The sequence below is a fragment of the Sturnira hondurensis genome, unplaced genomic scaffold, assembly GCF_014824575.4.
Source record: "Sturnira hondurensis isolate 20B ecotype Veracruz unplaced genomic scaffold, ASM1482457v3 Scaffold0011192, whole genome shotgun sequence".
NCBI lineage: Eukaryota > Metazoa > Chordata > Mammalia > Chiroptera > Phyllostomidae > Sturnira > Sturnira hondurensis.
The window spans coordinates 1,489,983-1,513,458 of NW_028083823.1; the positions used below are offsets into that span (position 1 = coordinate 1,489,983).

General features: G+C 41.9%; 1 protein-coding gene across 2 annotated transcripts in view; it reads right to left on the minus strand.

The window, feature by feature from the left end:
• The window catches only part of SRPX (sushi repeat containing protein X-linked), a 77,127-nt gene extending 54,915 nt beyond the window's left edge, over nt 1–22,212 (minus strand). For both annotated transcript variants that reach the window (XM_037059563.1, XM_037059562.1), the window contains exon 1: nt 22,026–22,212. In XM_037059563.1, the coding sequence (XP_036915458.1) occupies nt 22,026–22,107 (82 nt within the window). In that variant the 5' untranslated portion in view covers nt 22,108–22,212. The remainder of the gene's footprint in view (nt 1–22,025) is intronic.
• Nucleotides 22,213–23,476: the final 1,264 nt, after the last annotated feature.

Genomic DNA, 23,476 nt, shown 5'->3' on the forward strand with positions numbered 1-23,476 from the left:
GCTTATTTGCAAAAAGGCCTATATACCTTCATCTGATATCCCTGTGACTGGGTGATAATACCTTAAGAGTTTGTATATATCCTAAAGAAATGTTGACTTATAGATGGTGTTTGCAAAAGCAGTGACTTTTTAACTTTTTAAAAATCACAACGCACAGTAAGAAAAAATCACACCTTTTGACTCAGTACACACATATATTTACATGACTGAGAAATAAGTTTCATAGAATAGGACTTAAGATGCAATGCCTTCTTGTATTTTCTATTCTATTCCATTTTAGTTTTGAAAAAGTCGTGGTTATGACCTACTAAATGGATTTCACAACTGATTCATGGGTAACACTCTCTCAGCTGTGGGGTGCGTGTAGTGCTAGGAGTAAAAGAAAAACTAAGAAATTAGCAGAAGATACAAACCTGGAGAGAACAGATCCTAGTTTTGTTCCTTCTAAAGCAGACCCTGAGATGAGGGCTTGGGTACAGGTGAGTCATTTGGGAGGTGATTCCAGGAAGCACAGTGAGAAAGTAAGGAAAGTGAGAAGAGAAAAACAGAAAAGTCCATAAAGCTGTGCTAACAAACAGACTACTTCTGGGGGCAACCAGGACTCCTTCCCATTGCAGAACCTCTGGGGAACATGGAAGCCTAAGTATTTATCCACTGATTCCTGCCTCTCCTTAGCTGAGGGCCCCAGGGGTGTTATGTCTTCCTGATCCAGAACTTCCTGATGAGCAAGCTCCCACAGCACTGAAGAAATCCTATAGGCAAAACCTCTGAGACACAGGGACATCTGAGGTGAAAAGCTGTCAGCATGAGTGGGAACTGTACACCTCAATGCAGGGGAATGTGCATGTGGCTGAGGGAAGATGGAGCAGGCCAGCAACAGGGATGTCTACAAATGGGCAGGAATCATCAGAGGCAGTGGCTGGTTAGAAATCTACAAGGAGGAATTTAATGGAGATTATAAATGTGAACTCTTTTTAAAAAAGATTTATTTTATTTTTAGGCAGAGGAGAAAGAAGGGAGAAACAGAGAGAAACAACATGTAGTTACCTCTCGTGCACCTCCTACTGGGGACCTGGCCCACAACCCAGGCATGTGCCCTGACTGGGAATGAAACTAGTGACCTTTTGGTTCGAAGGCTGGTGCTCAATCCACTGAGCAACACCAGTCAGGGCCATAAATGTGAATTCTTGTATTTCTCTTCCTACATGAAGCTGTACAAACCCAGTATGAATGAACCTGCCCTGGCAGACTTGAGAGAGTGGTCAGGCAGTTGCCCACATTGTGAGCTGGCATGTGAAGTGCCTTCTAAAGAGAGGAAAGCAACAGTGACAAGTAGGAAGACAGAGGCTAAACCACAGAAGGCTAGTTTCCTGAACCAAGCAGACTGTGAGAACCACCAGGCTATTTAGGGCAATTCTAGGGGCCACACTTTGAGAGACAGACATGCTGAAAGATGCTAGAAAATCAAAACAAAAGGTGACCAATGTGGGCTAGCTTCAATTAACAAGTAAATAAGTAAACAAATAGCTAAAAAGTTCATTGGCAAGGAAACTTCAGATTTATACTCTGAAGAAAATTAGACTTTAGGGATATAGAATCCCTATGCTTTGATTTCTCACGGATGAGAGACTTGCTCTGTATACCCTAATTCAAGTGAAAAATAGGGACAATATCTGGAAGTTATCCAGAGTCTGGCTTCAGCCCAATATGAGGCAAGATTTTTCTAAGGCTCTGAGACCATCTTGAGACACCATCAAAGTTCTCCAAGCCTGGAAGTGTTCCCACAAAGCTAATGGATGCTGGCAGGGGAAGTGAGATGGGGGCTTTCTACACTGAGGAGTAAGGTGAAATTTTAAGGCCCTTTACAAGGTTAAGGTTCTGTGAAATTACAATACCAAATAACGTCTCACACACAGACCCAAGATTAACTTTTATGTTAATAAACGGTTGCTTTTCAGTGACATAAAGGTTGCAGAGGAGAAAGGGATGGAAAAAGACTCAAAATAAGACAGAAGTAAAAAGGCAGAATGATGAACACCTACAGAAAGGTAATTTCATCAGTCTGGGGAGTTGAAGGAAGGATCTATGGCATTCAACCCGCTATTGGTTACAGACTTGGGCTCTTGCCTCTTCCCTTATGCAAAAGAAAGGTGGGAAATGTGGAGAAGAATAAGCCTTAAAGAATAATAATTTCATATGTCTCAGATTCAATGTAAAAAGAGAGAAAAACAAAAGGTTTTGGTGCTGCCATTTAGAAAGTAAGCTACAGACACACACATACATTGTTGGAGACTTAAAGGACAGATATGCAGGAAAACTATAAATCCAGATGTGCCCCAGCTTGTTAGAAACATGCACAGTAAATATTAAACAAGCAATTAACCCAGGGTGGGAGGCAAGATCATGGCATGATTATCGTTATGATTTTCAGCTGTGGCAAATTCCTCTTTTTAAGTAGGATTCTGCAGCACTAATGGTACAAAGATTATGCAGGCGCCAGGAAGTAAAAGTACCCTGGAGATGAGGATGAAAGAACTTTAAGAGGAAAGTGAATTTTTAAGATGGATTAGAGAGGTGACTTGTTGCATAATGAAGGACATTAGTAGAATATTAAGTTCTGAGGCCCCAGTGAAACAGCAGGGATCATGCCATATGTCATTGCCCCTTCTTCTGTACTTTTCCCAATCGGCTCACCACCAGAGTCATCCCTCTTCTGTACACTTTCTATAAATATTTCATTTAAGTGCACAGTTCAATGAATTGTCACAAACTGAATACACCCATGTAACAACACTCAGATCAAGAAACAGAACATGAGAAGAATTGTGCCATTATCTGACTTCTAATACCATCACAAGTTGATTTTCTTTCATATACTTAAAAGACATGGAAACAGCCCTGGCTGGTATGGCTCAGTGGATTGAGCACCCGCCTGCAAACTGAAAGGTCTCTGGTTTAATTCCCAGTAAAGGCACATGCCTGGGTTGTGGGCCAGGTCCCTGGTTGGGGAAGTGCAAGAGGCAACTGATTGACATCTACCACACAGGGATGTTTCTCTTCCTCCCTTCCCCTCTCTCTAAAAATAAATTAATTAAATATCTTTTTAAATGATGTGGGAAGAAAGTAGTAAACAGATTAAAAACTCAGAGTGTTATCTTTAGTTGTTAGTGGATTAAAAATGCAGTGTGGTATCTTCAGAGGTGAGGTTCTGTGAACAACACAGTGCCTTTCTAGAAGAGTAGGAGTGGAATGATGGAGAGGCTGCTAGGAAGCCTCATCCAGCTCTGCCACCATGTAGCTGTGTGACTGAGGCCAGCCACACCATCTCTCAGAGCCGTAATTTCTTCCTGTCTAAATGTGAAGTTGATGCAATCTGCTGGAGATTTTTAAATGAAGACACAGACAGTGTATCAGAGGGAAAAACTTGATTTCAGGAGTGTGAGCAGGACACAGATGAGGAAGAAGATGGAACTGATAAATGACAGACTGGCTGACAAAAGGAGCTGTATCAGAACCAGGACTGGGTTCTCTAGTTGAAAAAAGCATGGTTCCACTTCATACTTCAAACTAGATTTGTATTTCTGCAGTGCTTTTGTGGGCTAATGATGAATTACATGTCAACATTGTTGGTTTATAAGAGAAGACTTCAAAAGAGCCTATTAAATTGGGGTATTTGGCTTTGTTGATGTTTTAAAGAGTTTGGATGTTAACACAAATGTTGTCTGAGGCTCAGCTATCACTAGATTCAAGCTGCAGTCAATTTCAGATGTCTGCTCAAAATAAGGATGTGTGAGTGGTTTATCTGTGATTAGAAATAGCTTGGGTGGAATAGGAAGCCAATCCAACCACCTGAGCTAGGGGCACCTAGTATATGACCTAGTCCATGGTTCTGCTGCAGAAAGCTGTCATCTGACCATAGTAGAAAAGAAGCCATACAGTTCCTCACAGTTGACCCTTTTATTGATTAGAAGAAATAATTTCACTAATGCTTTGAAGCTGTTTTAATGTTTGATGATGCTAATACAAGTGCCCAAACAAAAGCAATTAATTGAAACCTTTACCAAAGCCTCAGCTGTGTGAAAGATTAGGTTTTACTGAATCTACCCCAATTCCACAATTTTCATTTCTCAGGCTCCAGATAGGATTGTTCATTCACTATTCAGATGATCTAGCTAATAAAGCAAAGAAGGACATAAAGCATTTGATTCATAATCATCCTGCATGGTTACAGTCCTTTAATTATTAACATAGATTTATTGGCATCATATCATGAAAAAGGCTTTGGATGAAACTGAGTTTACTTCAAGAAACAAAAGTAACTCATACCTGTATCAGATACATTATCCTTTTGAACTTTCGGGGTAAGGTCGTAAGATCAGCATTTCTGACTTTTTAAATAAAAAAATTATTAAATGAAATATTAAATCTAAATATTAAATGAAAAAATTGTGATTCTTTTCTCATCCTTGTAGGGATATCTTTGGAAAGCATAAAGTGTTTTCCAATGATGCACATTCCAAGCATTTCCCTAAATTGTAATAGTTATAAAGCCTCATGCCAAAGAATTTCTACAGTCTGAAACAAAGTCAAGTTAAAAGTTATTCATTAAAGTCTAACAATGTACTTGGTACCATAGTCAAGAAAATATGGGAAAGAAATAAAAGAAGAAACAAAAGAGAGAAAGACAGAAACAAGGGAGGAAGAAAATCACCTATTTGATCACCATGAAAAGATCAAGTAACATTAAAAATAAAGGTCACAAGATTCCAGTTTTGGGTAAGATGGAGTAAACACACTGTACCTTGTCTTTGCTACTGAATGCAACTCAAAGACCTGAACAGAGTGTACTGACAGCTATTCTAAGACTCTGAAAGGTAAACATTAGCAGGCAGACCTGAGAAGACAGAATTTGAATTGGTGGTAACTTTACATGGGATGAACTCAAGTCAGCCCAAATACAAAAGTAGACAACCTGAGAAGACAGAATTTGAATTGGTGGTGCCTTTACATGGGATGAACTCAAGTCAGCCCAAATACAAAAGTAGACACTAGATGCAGAGAGAGAGTTCCAGAAGCAGCTCTCTATCTGTGGCTCAGAGCATGGGAAAGGGGACTCCTAAAGCTCACAGAGAGTGAGGAAAATCTTCCAGTTTTCTTTGTTCTCCTTTTTTTTCCTTTTGTTTGTTTTCTTTACTCCAGTCCTCGGGTTATCTTGTGGTACCAAAAATTAGCAGTGATAGCAGTGACAGCTAGAGCATTAGCTACAGAGGCCTGCTGGCATCTAAAACTCTGGTTAAAGGGAACCTTTCTGATTGGAGAAGCTCTACTCTCAAGAGAGTGAGGAAGAGCATCCACAACTTTTTGTCCCCTGTATTTCCCGTGCTTGGTTAATTTTTTCTCATTTTTTTCTATATTGTTGAAGAACCTGTGGGACATGATCATAAAGTCTAACATTCAAGGCATTAGAGTTCAAGGAGAGGAGAAAGAGTGCAGTGAGATACAGCTACAGTGGCACTTAGAGGGAAATTTATAGCACTAAACACATATTAGAAAAGAAGAAAGAACTCAAAACAATAATCTAAGCTTCCAACCTTACAAAATAAAGAACAACAAAATGAAGCCAAAGCAAGAATAAGGGAGCTAGAAGCCTTATTTTTACAACCATAATAATTGTTGTTGTTATTGATTTTGATAGATGATGTTGATTTAAGATTTTAAACCTTTCTGTAAAGTTGACTACAATAGAAAGCAACTTATGTATGCAAAAAAAATTTTTAAGTTAAACCTTATGTATTTCAGAAACCTCTTAGCCCTGGCTGGTGTAGCTCAGTGGATTGAGCACGGGCCTGCAAACCAGAGGATCATGGTTCGATTCCCAGTCAGGGCACATGCCTGGGTTGCAGGCCGGTTCCCTGCAGGCCAACTCCCAGCAGGGGACGCACGAAAGGCAACCATACATTGATGTTTCTCTCCCTCTCTCCTTCCCCTCTAAAGATAAATAAATAAATAAAATCTTTAAAAAAAAGAAACCTCTTAAGCACTTATTTTAAAAAATTACTGTGCAAAAATCATTCTTATCTCTGGTAAATGAGCATAGACATATTAAATAAAAAATAAAGCAACAACAAGGGGGTGGAAACAGGGGAAGGAGATGGAGAGAGCTGGGGTGGTGGGGAGGGTGGGGGGGAAAGGCAGAAAACTATACTTGAACAACAATAAAAGAAATGGTTTTTTTTGTTTGTTTGTTTGTTTTAATTTAATTATTGTTCAAGTACAGTTTTCTGTCTTTTACTCCAATCCCAACCCACCCCCCAATGCTCTCCACCTCCCTCCCATTTCCACCTGTTAGCTTTTGTGCATGTGTCCTTTATATTTGTTCCTGTGAACAATAAAAGAAATGTTTAAAAAAAGAAAAATAAGCCAAACATATTTGACCCCACAAAAAAGATTAAAAACCCATGAGACAACACAATAGAGGACACAATAGAAAAAATCAATCAAACAAAAAGCTGGCTCTTTGAAAATATTCATACAATTGATACAACTCTAACAGGACTGACAAAGAAAAACAAAGAGAAGAAAAAAATTCCAGGATAAGAAGGAATAAAGCAAGGGATATCATTTCATATACTATATGTACATCTCTACACACAATTTTGAGAAGTTGGACAAAGTGGACCAATTTCTTAAAAATCACAAACTAGCCAGATTCACTCAGGATAAAATCAATAACTTGAATAGCTCCAGAAATATTAAATAAATTAAATGTGTACTTCAAATCTCCAGGCCCAGATGATTTTTACTAGTGAATTCTTCCAATTCTTTAAAGAAGAAATAATACCAACTCTACAAAATCTCTTCTAGAAAGTACAGGTAGAGAGTACATGCCCCAGTTCATTTTATAAGGCCAAAATTACTGTGATGCCAAAACCAGACAAAGAGATTACAAGAAAATAAAACTACAGGACAATATCTGTCATAAACATAGATGCAAAAGTACCCAATGATATATTAACAGATAAAACTCCCAAAATACATAAAAATAATATACTAACATCAAGCGATATATATCCTGGAAATACAATGCTGGCTTACTATTAAAAAACCAATGAATAAAAAAAACAGGCCCTGGCTGGTGTAGCTCATTGGATTGAGCTCAGGCCTGCGGACCAAACAACCACGGTTTGATTCCCAGTCAGGGCACATACCTGGGTTGCAGGCCAGTTCCCAGCAGGGGACCCACAAGAGGCACCCATACATTAATATTTCCCTCCCTCTCTCCTTCCCTTACCCTCTAAAGATAAATAAATAAAATCTTTTAAAAAGAAAGAAAAAAAGACACAGAGGCACAGAATCATGGAATAGACCGACAGCAGTAAGAGGGGAGGTGAAGACTGTTTGAAAGAGGGTGAAGGGATTAATCAAAGAACACCATGCCCATGGACATGGGCAATGGTGTGGTGATTGACTATGGGACTGGAGGGAAGGCTGGCAGAGGGGAGTGAAGGGGGAAAATTGGGACAACTGTAATGGCATAAACAATAATTTAAAAAAATCAATGTAATATACCACATTAACAGACTCAAAGAGAACATTCACATCATCATATCAATTCATATTTAAAAAGCATTTGACAGAACTTAACATCCTTTCATGATAAAAACGCACAGCACACTAGGAAGAAAGAGAACTTCCTCAACCTGTTGGAGAGGATCTACAAAGAGCCTACAATTAACATATTTCATGGTTAAAGATTGAATGCTCCTCCCCTATGGTTGAGAATAATGCAAAGAGATCCACTCTCCCTACCCTTTTTCAACATTATAATAGTAAGCCTAACCAGTGCAATAAGATAAGAAAAAAATACATGTAGACTGGAAGGAAGGAGTAGAGCTATCTCTATTCATAAATGTCATGATTATCCTAAAGAATCTACAAAATAACTCCTGAGGTTAGCAAGGTTGCAATATACAAAGTCATAACACAAAAATCACTTGTATTTCTATATGCTAGTGAAGAACCATTAGAAAGCAATTTTTTTAAATTACTATTTCCAATAGCTGCAGAAAATGATATACTTAAGTACAAATCTAACAAAACATATACCAGATCTGTATAATGAAAATTCCAAAATGCTAATCAAAGAAATTAAAAAATGATCTCCCCAAATGGAGAGATATACTGCATCTGTGGATTAGAAGATTCAAAATAGTAAAGATGTCAATTCTCCCCAAATAGATCAACAGATTTATCATAATTCCAGTCAGGATCCCAGCAGGCATTTTGGGTAGATACAGACAAGCTTATTCTAAAATTTATATCAAACTTATATACAAAACAATTTTTGGAAAAAAGAAAGAAGTTGGAGGAAATACTATCCAATTTTAAGACTACAAAACTACAGTAAATAGTCAAAATAATGGGATATTGATGAAGACATAGGCACACAGATTCATAAATAAGAATAAAGAACACAGAAACAGATCTGCAAAGAAACCTGCCAATTAATTTTTGAAAAAGGTGCAAAGGTAATTCAGTGGCACTTATTATATATCAAGTATAACTTAATAAAGCTGTTTCAAAAAAAAACTGTGTGTTTCTCTCACAGTATTTTTTTTAACTTCAGGAATTTTGGGAATGCTAAATGCATGAAGAGGCGCCTTCAGGATTCACAGAAATGGAAAATTATTTGGGACACTGCAGCTGTTCATTGAAGCTTGTTTTCCCAACTTTAGAAGGTAGATGAAGAATGCTCTGTTACTTACTCCTTACTCCTCATGTAATGAGGTGTCCTTAGATTCCGGATTAAAAATAATCTATGAGAATATAACACATACATTTTAGAATATAAAATAATACATTAATTACAAATAAATTCAAAGAAAAAATCAAGGTCAGAGTAAATCTCTTTGGTATTGATAGTACCAAGACACACTAACGTCCTTCGTTATGGGGCACAAAATGATGCAAGTTGCTTAAAATGAAAGGACATTGGACACTTGTGGGCAGAAAAAGTAGGCAGTGAGAGGTTTCTTTATGAAGCCCTAAAAACCATGCTGGCTTGGAAAAGTATAGTAGGAGACACCCACGTCCACTTGAGCTTACAGTAAATGATCTGCCTCAAATTGCTAGTGGCCAGTGGTTACCTAACAGTCATGGCCAGCAATTTGTGGGTGTCTGTCACATAAAGTCCAGTGAAAGAGGCAGAGAAAATGGCTAGTCAGCCCTCTACAATGAACAGAAATGCATGCAAGTTGTTTTTTTTTTGGGGGGGGATTATAGCCATACATTATATTTGCACAGTACATTACAAATCACTAACCTAGGAGAGCAGGTGGCATTGTTCATATTTGGCAGATAAGGTAGAAGTTAAGCTGGCCATGTTTATCCCGCTAGTAGATGGATGATGGTGTTTACCATCTTTTTGTATAACCTTCTTTAGTAAAATGTCTGTTAAAATATTTTTCCCACTATTTAAATTGGGTTACTTGCTTTCTTATTATTGAGTTTAGAGAGCTCGATTATATAGTTGTATATTCTGGATGAAAGTCCTTTATTATATATGTCATTTGCAAATATTTTCTTCAGTCTGTGGTTTATCTTTCCATCCTCTTAACTGTATTTTTTTGTAGAATGGAAGCTTTAAATGTGGATGAAGTACCATATTTCTTTTACTTTTTATAGATCATGCTTTTAGTGTCGTATCTAAGAAAGCCTTGTCTAACTCAAGCTGACAAATATTTTCTCCCATATTATCAAGAAGTTTTATAGTTACAGGTTTTGTATTTATGTCTATGATCTATTTTCAGTTACTTTTTTCTATAATAAAATCTTTGCCTTTGATGAAACTGAAAAGAGAAGTATGGAGGAGTGAAGGGTGAGGGTGTTCCTAATACCAGTAAGCACTGGAAATAAACCTGGAATATCTCAGGAATAAAGACTTACTCCATTCTGTGGACTTGCAATGAATCTGGGTGTGCCACAGTCTGTAGCTAAACAGTCTAATATACTTGGAGAGCTAACCTGGGATTCAGCATTTAATCAGAATGTACCCATCAAATATCCAATAAAATTAAACTCATATTTCCAATATGCTCTTTCATGCTAGTTCTATAGTTAATTAATTGCAACCCTGACCAAAAACAATTACTGCCACTCTGCATATGCATACCATTCTCTCCACCTAAGGAGGTGGAGTCTATCCACTACCACCCCAAATCTAGGCCTGCTTTGCAATTTGCTTTAACAAATAGAATATGACAGAGTGATGCTATGACAGTTTTGTGGCTGGACTTTAAGTGTCCTGGCAGCTTTGGCTGTCATTCCCAGGGAAGCCATCTGCATGTAAACAAGTCCATTTATTCTGCGGGAGAAAAAGACACCATAGAGGGAAAGAGGATCTGAGAATGGGAGGCTGTAAAGAGGTAGTGAGAAAGGCCCAGACATCCCAGCCATTCCAGTCATCCCAGATGAACTGCCAGACATGTTAATGGAGCCACCTTGAATCCATCTGCCCCATATGAGCTGCCCCAGCCAACACCATGTTGAGTCAGATGAGCCATCCCCACTGAGCCCTGCCCAAACTGCAGAGTCGTGAACAAATAAATAAATGGTGGTTGCTTTTTTAAGCCACTGAGTTTTAGAATGGTTTCTTACATAGCAACAGATAACAAAAACACTCCCCAGATTTCCATTGTATTAGTCAGCCTTCTAGTTCACTTACTAACCTGGGTAGCTCTATTTAGCAGAAATCAATTCAGCAGTAGAAAGAACTCTGAATCTGAAACCAAAATCAGAGGTAAATTTCCAGCTTAGCCATTGTTTGTATGAGTTCCCCCAAATGCACAATTAAGGTAAGGTGCAAGTAGTTATTTGGGAGGAGATACCAGGAAGCACAGTGATGGACTGTGGGGGGAAGGAGACAGGGAAGGGAGAATAACATTTACTGGGCAACTGCTGTGGGCACTGGGGCTCCATCCTACATCCACCCTCTTCCTTACTTGCATCCCAACACCACCCTTATGTAAATTGTTTCCCCATTAAAGCTATTCTTAGATGTCAGTTTTAACTTTATTTCAGCCAGAAAAAGATAATGGTGGCAAGATGGGGGAGGGCTGGCGAGAGGATGATCCTTGTTAGACATGAGCTCTAAGACACTCGTCCTTCTACTGCTGCTTCACCTGAGAGAATGTGCTTCCTCTATTCAAACCTTCTGCACAAGACCTGAAAGGAAACTTCAGGCAGAGATGCTGGCATCCAGAGTCCCCAGGCACTCAGCCTTTAACTAGCAAAAACAATTAAGATGGCATGTGGCTCGTGGAAATTTTAATTGTGGCCATATTTTACACAGCTAACAGAAACAGACTTAAAAGGATAACTTTATAAATGAAGGTATTACTCTCATCCAAGGGAAACATAATATATTTCCAATTTAGTCTCCCAGAATATTTAGTTTAATATTATGAAGGGCCAGCTTGTGTTCCTGCCCTTCACCTAAAGCTGGAAGAGGGACGAAATGAGAAACAGATAGGCACCTAGATCTGAGAAGGCCATCCCAAAGATGGGGCTCTCAACAAATGCCAACTCCTGCTTCCACCAAGGGATATCCCCAAAGCTCTGGGGTCTGTTTGCATTCAACACACAGACAAAAAAAAGGTCTAGCCTTTAAGGAAAAACCAGAGAGTGGAACCAAAGCATTGGAATATGGTCCTCTGAAGGCTTAACTGTCCTCCACAGAGGCCGACTGAGGCCAAAAATCAAAGAAATAAGGGAGGCTATAGCAATGCCTACAGCAAATGTTCCATATCAAGGTTCTGAGTGAAGCCACATGTCATCAGAGAGCTCTAGAGCACACTGGGAGATGCTGAGCTGGAGAAGAGCTCATTCCCACATCACATTCATATCTGGGGGAGTTCAGACTGCCTTTGTTTTCTGGACCATGAGGTGATTCTGCTCCTTTTCAATTATGTTCAGAAGGCAAAAACAAATCAAGAACTCACCCATCCACAACAGCTCTTGAGGTCTTAAGATCTCAACAAAGACAGAGCAAAGATCTTGGCAAGGAATCTCAGGGGCTCCTTTCACCTCACCAGCAAGCCTCAATACTTCTGGGATTTTCAAACAAAGTTGACAACACGACAGTTACAAACTGTGACAGCAAAGAATAAAAAAGTATTCACATCCAGACCCATGACAGAGAAACCACTGGCCATGAAATGGAGTGGGGAAGGAAGAAACTCTAGAATGAGAGGGAGTGAGCTGAGCTCTGAGACAGAATTCACAGATGTCCTGTGCTGAGATATGCTGCCTGGGGACAGACCACAGACTCAGACCCAAAAGCTTCCAGAGGCTCTCCTATGGCCAGGGAGCCAAGCAAAGGCCATTTGGATATGTCTGCCCTGGAAAAATGAGCTAGGGATTTGGATGAGGAAATTTTTCAGAGGAAGAAAGAAGAGTGTTCTGAAGAGAGACAATGTACAGAGGGGGAGAAAAATGTATCCCAAAGGCTGTTTCCAGCTTTCTTCACATTTTAATACACAAAAACACATTTTAAAGAACACATGTTTCCAACAAAAAAAGTTGGTGGCTTTCAAGTGGAGGAAACTTCTAACCAAGTGTGCCCACAGCTGTTTAGAAGGGCAGATGTGAGACAGATGATGTTGCCCAAAGGTTGTTTTTAATTCTTTCCTTTTCCCCCCTTGACCTCGCAATGGTCACTGCCACCAGTAAATGTTTCAGAAAATCTAATGTCATCTTCCCAAATGCCTTGTCCTGAAACCAAAAGCACAGTTTCTTTTAAAAACAACAAATGGTAAACACTAGTCTAATGAGATACTTCGAGAAGATTTGGAAATGTTCTCACATTTGAGAGTGCACCAGAATTACTTGGAAGGTTTGTTGTAGAACGCACTGCCAGGCCACCTTCCCTTACCCCCAGATTCAATAGGTCTGGAGTGGGACTCGAGAATTTACGTATCTAACAAGTTTCCATGTGCTACTGCTGGTCTGGGGACCATACTATGAGAGTCTGTGGTCCCTACTATTTCTCACTGTCCTCTACCAGAGGGTAACAAGGTACAGTAGTGTATCAATGACCCTGAACAGTCCTGAAATCAAGAAACCTACTTAACCAAGCATTTCTCAATTTATTTGCAATGCATTCTTTCTGTTGCCCATAGGACATCTGTGAAACTCTCCAGGAAGCAGTGCTCCAAGGAAGCCACTTTTGCAAATGCTCTATTAGGCATGTTCCTGACCAGAAGCAAGATTATAGGCTCCTGAAGGAACAGCAACCTGTGAAAGACAGATGTCCAAATCAAGCCATCAGCAGCAATCTGGGATAAGGACAGTGGAGGGCTGTGGGCCACACCACCTAGCAGAATCCTTGGCAGGGCAGTAGATCTGGAGCCACCTGATCCTGCTGCCCATAAATTGGGCAGCATCAAGGAAGTCTGCCAGTGGATAGCAAAGGTCTGTCCACCTCCAGCTTTGGATTAGGACAGCAGGCCCTGGCCAACAATTGGCAAGAATAAAATAGGGACCTAGTTTAAATGGGGTCTGAAATATCAGGAGGTACTAAGCCTCCAACATGGAGAATAAGTCACCCACTTATCTGTCAGATAAATTAACGACAAGGTGTACAATGCTAGTGACAGCATGCTGGCCCAGGCATCTTTAAAGACTCCTGTCTAAGGCTAAGATGAGTCCTGAGGCAAGTCTCATGGAGAAAAAGAAGTAGCCCCAAACACCTAGGGATCTTGTTAAAAGGTAGGTTCTGATTTATTAAATCTGAGGTAAGTTTCAAGATTCTACAGTTCCGTAAAGCTCCCAGGCTGGTTTTCTATATTTTGTGTAGAAAGACCCTAGTTTAGAGGTTGGCAAATCTCTTCTGTAAAGAGCCAGATAAACATTTTCAGCTTACAGACCATACTTTCAGGTCATACAGTCAGTCTCTGTCACAGCTACTCAACACTGCCATTGTATCACCTAGTAGCCATAGGCCATACCCAAATGAATGACTGTGGCTGAGTGCCAATGACACTGGCATTTGAATTTCATATAATTTTCATGCATCATGAAATATTCTTCTCCTTTTCATTTCTCAGCCATTTTTTAATTTAAAAATCATTCTTAGCTCACTGGTCATACAAAACCAGGTGGTGGACCGTATTTGGTCGGCCCTGGACTCATTTTGCAGACCCCTGCCCTAGATGAATGGTCCCTAACCCAGACTGGCAAAAAAGAATACACAGAGGTGGGACCCGACAACCCCATTTCATCAAACTCCCCAGGTCATCCAAATGCAGCCTGTCCAAATGCCACTGCTTATTTAAGGACCCTTTGAAAAGGTGGGAAGCCCCTTTTAGTGATGTCGACAGTTCAATCTTCTTGACTTGTCCCATTCATGAGGCTGGGCGGGGGGAGGAGAACTTAATGTGAAGGGCTGAGTGTGCTGTCCTGACTTTCCCATTGGCATCTATCTCACCTTCCAAGTGCCACCTCCTCCCTAGTCCCAGAGGCATTGGTTTCTGGTATAAAGACATATAGTCATTGTGTCTTTAAGGATTGGTCTGTTCCAGTGAGTCTCAGCCCCAGAACTAGGTCTTGTAAGAGAGGTAGGACTGGCTCTAATCACACTCCTGTGGCTTTCTTAAGAGCTGAAGTTTTTTTACCATCCAGTTTAGCTTCAGGGAAAAACCATGCAAGGACCCGTTAGCAATCATTGAAGACATGCTTGGCTGCTGCTGGAGATTAGGCCAGGTAGGGGCTGCACTCCTGACAGGACTACTTAATAAGAGATGAAGTCAGTGACTCTCTGAGGGACTCTCTTGGGGTTGTTTTTGAGTTAGAGAACAGAGTAGGAACCTAAAGGCTGTACATGCTTATCTCAGGAATGTCAGGGACCGGAAAGGAAGTCTAGAGGATACAGTGATGAAGGCAAAGCTAACAGGAAAAGGAAGACAGGAGGGGAATGGAGTGTGACAGTTATAAACAGGCAAGCCACTGGGTCTTGGCAAAAGGCTGCACTCATTCACCAGACCAGTACTTCTCGAATTTCACTGTGTATAAAAATCATTGGATGGATCTTGCTAAAATGCACATGCTGATTTGGCAGGTCTTGGGGAGGGCCTGAGCTTCTGCATTTCTGACTTGCTCCCAGGTAATCCAAGAATTCAAGCATGCAAGGATGATGCTGGTATGCAAGCATATCTTTTTGTTTTGTTTTGTTTAAATAGTCAAAAGGTATAAAAGAATATGAGGTCCATACCTCTATCCTACCTGGAGCTACTGTCAGCTAGGACTGCCACACTGCCATATGGTCGTTCAGGGAGTTTCCTATACCACAGTACCCACCGTCATACCCACCAAAAGAGCAAGCAAGGTCTCAAATCATCCTGTGTCCACTCTCCAAGTGTAGAGTCCTAGGCCTGCCTCTATCCTTTTCCTAATTATCTGAAGTCTGCCTCTTAACCTAGCCCTGTGTCCACAGAATTACATGTGCCCAAACAGCATCTTTTTCTAATTCTCCTAAAGGTGCCTTATGGGTTAGCAATAGCCCTGCAGCCAGCAATGACAGAGTGGTAGGCACCCTTAAGTGACTCTTGCCAGTACTTCACCACGGGTGGCAGAACAGACATTGCTTTGTCACTCAGCCCTTGACTGGAAGCTGTTAATGAACTGAGATAAAATGACATCACTTAATCAAAATGACAGATAATATCAATAGATTCCAGTACCTGTTCCTTTGGTCAGGGGAATCAGAACCATAAGCAGCCAATGATCAACCAAGACGATTCTACCCTTTGGAAAGCTGAGTTAAAATCTAAGTGGAAATAGAATTTCAGCATTGGATATTTAAAGAAATAGGAGCCTTTGCTGACAAATGCTGAGTCAGTGGCAATCAGTCAGACTTCCCACAAGGATGGCCACTCTAGAGGCAGAGTCTCAGAAGGTGAGGCATGTCAACACTTCTTTACCACTCCACAATGAGCCTGCCAAACCCTGGCTCAATTCTCATCCCATGGCCTTAATTTAAGCAGTGCTTTTGAACATTCTTGGATCCTGGAACTGGCAGGGTCATTCAGCTCAGCCACCCACACAGTAAGTTGCAGGCGGCAGCCCTCTGTCCAAGGATCCTGGGTTGTGATATGGATTGAAGAGATAGATGCTCACTAAGCACAACTGGACACACACTGCAAACAGCCAATGACAGCAGGGGAAACAAGTTGCTGATGCATATGAGCCGTCACACTGCACGTCACTGTAAGAGCAGGGGAAAAGAAATAGTGCAGGGATATTTTAAGGCTAAGGCAGAAAGCCCTCCCCCAAATTCTATGTTTGGGTTTGTTTGACTATTACTCATAAAAATAGTTTTAAACCCAACATACTCAATTTACAACCCCAAACCTCTGGGAGAATCCAAGCTATTGTGCCCAAACCCATTTATCATCTTCCTGGAGAACAATACATAAAGAAGCATCCAGTTTGAGCTAAGGATTATGGGTGAGTGAATCACTGAGCCAGAGAATGAGTGATCCTGAGGTTTCTGAGGCCAGAGCGCCAGGCAACTGTAAGATCCAGGTGCAACCAATTATCATCTGGAAAACTTGGGAGCTTAGCAATGCTACCAATGACTTTTCTCTTGCACAAGCTTATCCTTAAATCTTCATCTGAAAATCTTGTCCCTGGAACTCCCTGGAGTCTCTAAGTCTCCTAGGGTGATTGGAAATCCAAGAGCCTAAGCAATTAGGTATGCCCTGAATTGTTGCCTGCTCAGATGCATCTTTTGCTCAGTGTACTGCAAATTTCCTGACATTTTGCTATCCTGCATTCCATTTTCTTTGGGAATCATCCTCTTGAAAATTCTGGTTAAATCCTACAGGGATATTTGAAATATAATGCATTGATTTCCTGCTACATTTGCTTCAATCAATCACTTCACAAATACTGACTAAAGACCCTCTCCCATGTCCCATAAACTGTGCTAAGTTGGGGATGGGGGTATCACCAGTTGCCAGCCCACACCTGAAGGCAATTCCAATATATGATTATGTCTGCTTTGTTTGCTGCTGCTTTTTAAATGAGGAGAACAGGAAATTACCACTGGTTATAACTCAAGGCTACCAGCTCATTGGTTCAATCAGAGTTTCCCTATTCTGGCAATTTCATCTTACTTTGTATGTTGATTTTGTGCCCATTAAGTGCATATTCTCTCAAAGAATTCACAAAGATGATCTTCATCTGAAAGATGAAGTGAACGGTGGTTTTGAACAGGGTTAGGGCCTTCTCCCCAGAAGAAGAACACCCACCAGATTTTTGTTTCCAATTTCAGAATGTTCTTAGAGAATCCCACAGGTCTCCTATTCTAACCTTTCATGGGCTTGTAGTGCCACTGTCTTTGGCATGAGAATCTATCAGCATCATTCTTCAATAACCAGGTCCAATGTCCCTGCATGGCTACTCTCTGCACTCCCAGGCCTGTCAACACACCTGGGTTATAACATTTACCACCTTAACATTCAGTGTCTATTTCTCCATAAGACAGAAAGCTTCTGATGGAAGAAATTCCCTCTTCTTCCTCATCCTGGTATCCCAAGCACCCCATCATTTAGTGTCTACTTTGAAAAGTAGACACTCCACTCTCTGGGTGGAGCCCACATTTCCTTGGAGAAGGCAGAAACTGGTTCTGTTTCAGAACTATATTCAAACATCCAAGAGAAAGATTCAGGCTTAAAACCCCTGAAACAATGGCCCATAAAAGCTGACAGCAATACATCATAGGATCAAGAACCAAGGGGGTGACCTAGGAACTCAGGAGAGGTTATTATTCACACTGCTTTTTAGGAAGTGAATCTTTAATCTGGGTATTAATCAGAACTTGGCTGCTACAATTTTATACTATGCTATAACTTGGCAAAAGTAAACCTTCTGCTTAAACTCAATCTTCACTTTCACTTACCCATTTTAGTTGTGTTCTCTGAAAAGGGAATTAATGCACCACACATTTGCGTTTACTAAGGAAACTATTCAACTTCTTTGGAAGGGGCCGTAGCAAAGTGGCCAACAAAAACAATAAATACAAACTCCAGCTTGTGGCTGCAGTCAGACTCTCATCTTACAGCCCCTAACAGAGAAAGTTATGCTTCAACAGAGGGTGTTCCTGGATTTAAATGCAAGCTTTACAGCCAGTAAGCCATAGTCTCTATGTATGCAGATGGTGGCACAAAGCCCTGTTTCTCTGCACATGTGTTTCTCTCAGCAACTTTTCTTTCCAATGGCCATCACCCAAATTACAAGGAACTATTAACTCAATATGCACAAGTATCCACCTGGCTTATGGCGCTTGGTTAGGCAATGTGAGAAATATAAAGAAGGGTAAGACATAGCATTGTCCTGACTTCAAGAGCTCAGAATCTAGAAATACAGGTATATCTCATTTTATTTTGGTGCACTTTATTGCACTTCACAGATGTGGCTTTTTTTTTACAAATTAAAAGCAAGATAACCACACTAGCAAAAAGATTATTACTCACTTTATTGTGATTCTTTCTTTATTGTGGTGCTCTGGAACTGAACCTGCAATATCTCTAAGGTCTGCCTATATAGAGGAGCAGATAAATGATTGTAAAGTATGGCATGCATGATAAATACCACGAGAGAGACATGAAGCACTGCGGGTCCTTAAAGGAAATCCAAAGCTTCCTATTCAAGGGATCAAAATAAAGTTTCATTGAAATGGGGGTGTCATTGGATGATGGGCTGAATTTGGACAGACTGGTGGTTGGGGGAAAGCAATCCAGGTCCAGGAAGCAGTAATACCAGGAAGTGTTCTCCCACTTCTTGAGTGACATTTTCCTGTCACTCCAGTTCTATAAAAACAATTAAACCATTTTGGCCAGGCTTTAGGAAACCAGGTGAGAAAGACTAGAAAATTAGGACAGGAGCAAATTGTATAGTACCCTGAAAACAGTTGAGAATGTTCTACTTAACTTTGGACAGAACCTGGAGCTGTTGCTCGCCATATTTGAATAGGAAAGTAAAGTGATAAAAATGGCACTAAAGTAAAACTGTATACTTAAAAGGCCAGAATCTGGCCAAAATGAGTAGAATGAGTTAGAATAACAGAGACTAAAGGTGAGAATGTTATACAAATGATATAAAAAAGAAAAGGTCTGTAATTCAATTGTGATGTGAAGACTGATGAGGAGGGAAGTTCGAAGATAGTGTTTTAAATGGTTTCTGGTGTCTCTTACAGCTCACAAATCAGTGAAATAAGAAGCAGCAATACCAATATACTATACTGACAGCATTCTCAGTGAAGAAAATGCCAGGTGAAAATGTCCTGCTCTCTTCAGCATTTTCCTTTTTAATGCAGAGTAATTTTTGTCATCTGATTACATGTTTTAAATTCAAAGAGCGATTTCTAGCCTAGCTTGAGACTTTAATTGTATATCCTGAGCCAGGTGTTCAGTTCCTAATATTTATTTCCAAATGTGGCATTTCAGAAGACTGCTTTGGCTGCTATGGTCTGGTTTGGCTTTCCTGGCTGGCCAAACCACATTACTCTTTAACCACCTTTCTCCAGGTGTAAGATTTATGGAGCCTTTCTTAGTGGCTGCAGCACTCATTCCCGCCTTCTGTGAGCATTGCTTACAGCAGAAGGTGCAGTGATCATCCAAAATCTCAGCTGTAAATAAGGTTTCAAGAGTTCACTTAAGAAGAGAACCAAAACTCCTACCCTTACAGGCATGCAAACACAATCATATGCAAACAACTTGGCTATGGACTTTCCATGCATTTCTTTTTTTTTTTTTAGATACTGTGTCTTTGCTAGGCTGCAAAGAATAAGTCAGAGGGTCAGAAAAGCAGCATCAAATTCGAAGATGGAAGAACTCCAGACATTTTCTAAGGGTGGAAATGGGAAGGATTTACTCTCACTCTGACAAGATTTGCTGTTAAACCTCAACTGGTTATATAATCAGGAGGCTGAGTGGGGCCCTAGATAGGCTTCTTACCTTCTCTCTTATTGGAGACATGCTGTCCACTTGCTAAGAAGGTGCCTCTGAAATGATCTTCAAAGTCTGCCACCCAGCACTTAGGGTGAACTTGGCTGACATGACCTCAGGACCTACTGGACCTTGCCTCAGGACCTGATGACCTAGGGCATCTCCCCTCCCCAACCTTCCAAAACTTCTGGCTTAGAGTGAAATCCCACCCTTCAATTCAATAGCCCCAGCAGATCACATTTCCTTAGAGACCCGTGGAGAAGAGCCAAGAGAGAGCTTAAATGGGGTGCTTTGAAAGCCTCCCCAATCAGATTCTGCTCATTGGGGTCTCAGGAGAGCCTGAGGGCTGGTGAGGAATCAGTGCAAGGAGGAGGGAGGTGGCCTCCAGTAGGGGGCAGCTCACAGGCTGTCTGAGGAACCAGGCCAGCCAGGGCCAGTTCCCTAAAGACTGAGAGAGGTAAGCATCCATCCTGGCAAACCCATGATTCTGTGGATGGCTGGGTTCTAGCAGCAAGCTACACATACAAGGGTAGAAGCTGAGAGAAAAGAGAGCAGAGGGCATGGTAAGGGAGGGATGGTGACCAGATGGAAAATGAGAAGAGGCCTCTCGGCTGAGAAAGGCTCCAGCAGATGTGCGGGTAGCTCAGAGAAGTGTCTTAATTCAGAGTACGACTGCCTCTAGCTAGTTTCTCAACTCCCCCTGCTTCCCCTAGGCCACTTCTTGCCCAGTAATGACTTCCCTTTCCCCTCTGGGTTCATTTTAACCCAACCTGCTAAAGGGGGTGGGGGCATTATCACACCATGGGAATGGCACTTGTCTGGCACTGAAGATAAAGTCTCCTTTCCACTTTTCCCTGAATCCTTTCCTACCAAACAGCTTAAACTTGCAAGAGTCAGCTCAAAACACAAATGTTCCTGGTTTATCACTTCACACATTTGTTTGACTCATTCATTTGGGGATGTGCAGAGAATTTCCAGCAGCCATCCTTATGTCTCCCCAGCACACTATCTGGGAAACACCCCACCCCATCCTTCATCTAGAAGTCAGTAAGTTTGTTTCTCAGACCCCAGGCTTAAACTGCCCACAATGCTGAATGCAAAGCCAAGCATTTGCACACCCTATAGTCCACACCAACCACTTTCTCATTAACACTAAATTAAAGTGGGGTCATGGATTTCTTCTCCATTCTAGGTCATGGGTGCATCCGTGTCGCTCTGCTCCCCTCAAACTCTGACTCCCTGATGAAGGAATAGGCTGCAGGTTTTTAAAGGACATCCATCTCCAAAGAAGGTTTTGCCAATACCAGGAGATCCCTAATAAGTACTACGGTTCCCTTAGATGCTAGACACCACACGCTCCAGCAACAAGAAGCCACACCCTCTAGGGCCATGGAGCAGCTCTTAGCAGAGCCACGCCTGTGTAGCCCTTTTTCCCTAGGGCTATCCAAACGCATGCCACATGTCACCACTTTCAGTTGGCACCTCTTTCACGGAGGCGCACACTTTCTTGGAACCCCCAGAAGAGGGGAGCAGGAGAGGCCCTGCTTGTGCTGTCCAAAAGAGTTATTTCACATTGAAGGTGCCTGCAGCCCTAGGGGATGGCCTGAGACCTTGTGTGGGAGGGGGCAGGAGCTCCTTTCAAAATAATCTGCCAGTCCCTTGGGCTCTAGCCCTGAGCAACTGTGTGAGAGGCAAAAGTCTGGGTGGTGAGAAACTAGCCCGCGGCCAAACTTCTCTGAGTAGTCTACTGCACCGACTTGGGTTTGCTTGGACCCCTGGAACCCCAGACGCAGAGGGTACTCGGGCTCCAGGCGCTGTGAAGGCGCTGGGCGCCTGGCGAGGGGTTGACAGTAGGCTCTCCCCTCTTGGTGCCCAGACTTGAGCCCCGCTCCGTGCCATCCCCTCCCCAGGAAGCGAAAAAGGAGTTTGCCGCAAACAAAGGGCGCCCCCGGCACCTCCCTCTGTCCAGAGCGGGTTCCCGGTACCCAGCTGGGGAGGATGCCCCACCTCCAGCCCTACCTGGGAAGCCCTGGCTCAGAGGGACCAGCAGCAGCAGGGCCAGCAGCAGTGGGGGCAGCAGCCGCAGTGCGGGGCTCCCCATGGCGCTCAGGCGCTCAGCTCAGCCCCTGCAGCGCAGCGCGCTTCCCCGGGCGGGCTGAAACGACCAGACTGAGGGGCTGAGCGGCAAGCAGGGACGGCTGAGCTGGAAAACTCCTCCTCTCTCGTTTCTCTCCCTCCCTGCGGCTTGGGGCCAGCCCTCCTTCCTCCGCCTCCCGGGAATGCTGGGGCGGTTTGGGACTCCCACCCACCCTCTTTTGAGCCAGGCGCTTCTTCTGGAAGCGGAGCTGAACTCCCCAGGACAAGAGCACTCCAGGGCAGGGGTATCTTTCTGTTCTCCATCTGCGAGCCCCCTCACTAGAGTACACACACTGATGACCCAACTGCCTCAAGGATCATGGGCCCCCAGCACAATGTCATTTGTGTAAGAAGCTGCAGGAGTCACGTAGAAAGAGAAGGGGCAATCAAGGGGATCCAGAGTGGCCCACTGCCACAGGTTATGATGGCCACATTGGCTGGTTTGACCTTGTCTGTGAAACAAATGCCCAAACCCGTGGAGAATTTTTATGAGTTTGAGCCAAACTGATGACAATTGCTGGGATGCAAAATCTCAACGGATTGAGAAAATGCTCCTGAGAATGGTAGTTTTGCAGCTTATTTTATACATTTGAATAAAAGGAATAGGCATAAGGAGGGTGACATGAATTACACTGGTGGTAGATTAATGGGGAGTGGGAGACAGCAAAATGGGGAAATCTGTAGGATTGGATTAAAAGTAAAACAAAGAGACACATGCTTCTTTCATTTTGGTGGACAGTTAATAATTAACATTGACACATAGAGATGGTATTCAGGAAACAAGACAACTATGAAGGGTTCTGTGGTCTCCGGCTCTGGTGTCCTTTGCTTTGCCTTGAGGTGTCTAGAAAACAATTACTCTGACATTTCAAAGGTATTGTTTTCCAAAATATGACAATGAAAAGCAGTCTAACATCATAACAAAAAGATACTATCTTAGGTGCAAAAAGACAATAGACAGGCTCACTTAAGGTAAAGATTGACCTTTGTCAAGGAAGCTACAGGCCTAGGACATGAATACCTGCCACGAAATGCTTTTAGTTAGGAACTTTTATGTTCAGACATCCTATGTGGTTACTTTGGGTCTCTCTGCTTGTAAGGCCCAACATGCAGGCCACCCATGAGCTTATCAGGTTTAGTAGGTGGTCCCCTTTTTCATCCACAATCTTCATGACCACACCCGAAGCCCTGTATCATTATGTCCATTTTATTTTTTTATTTATTTAATTATTTTTCAAGTACAGTTTTCTGTCTATTACTCCCATCCCATCCCACCCCACGTGCTCCCCCTTCCCTCCCATTTCCACCCTTCTCAGTTGTTGTCCATGTATCCT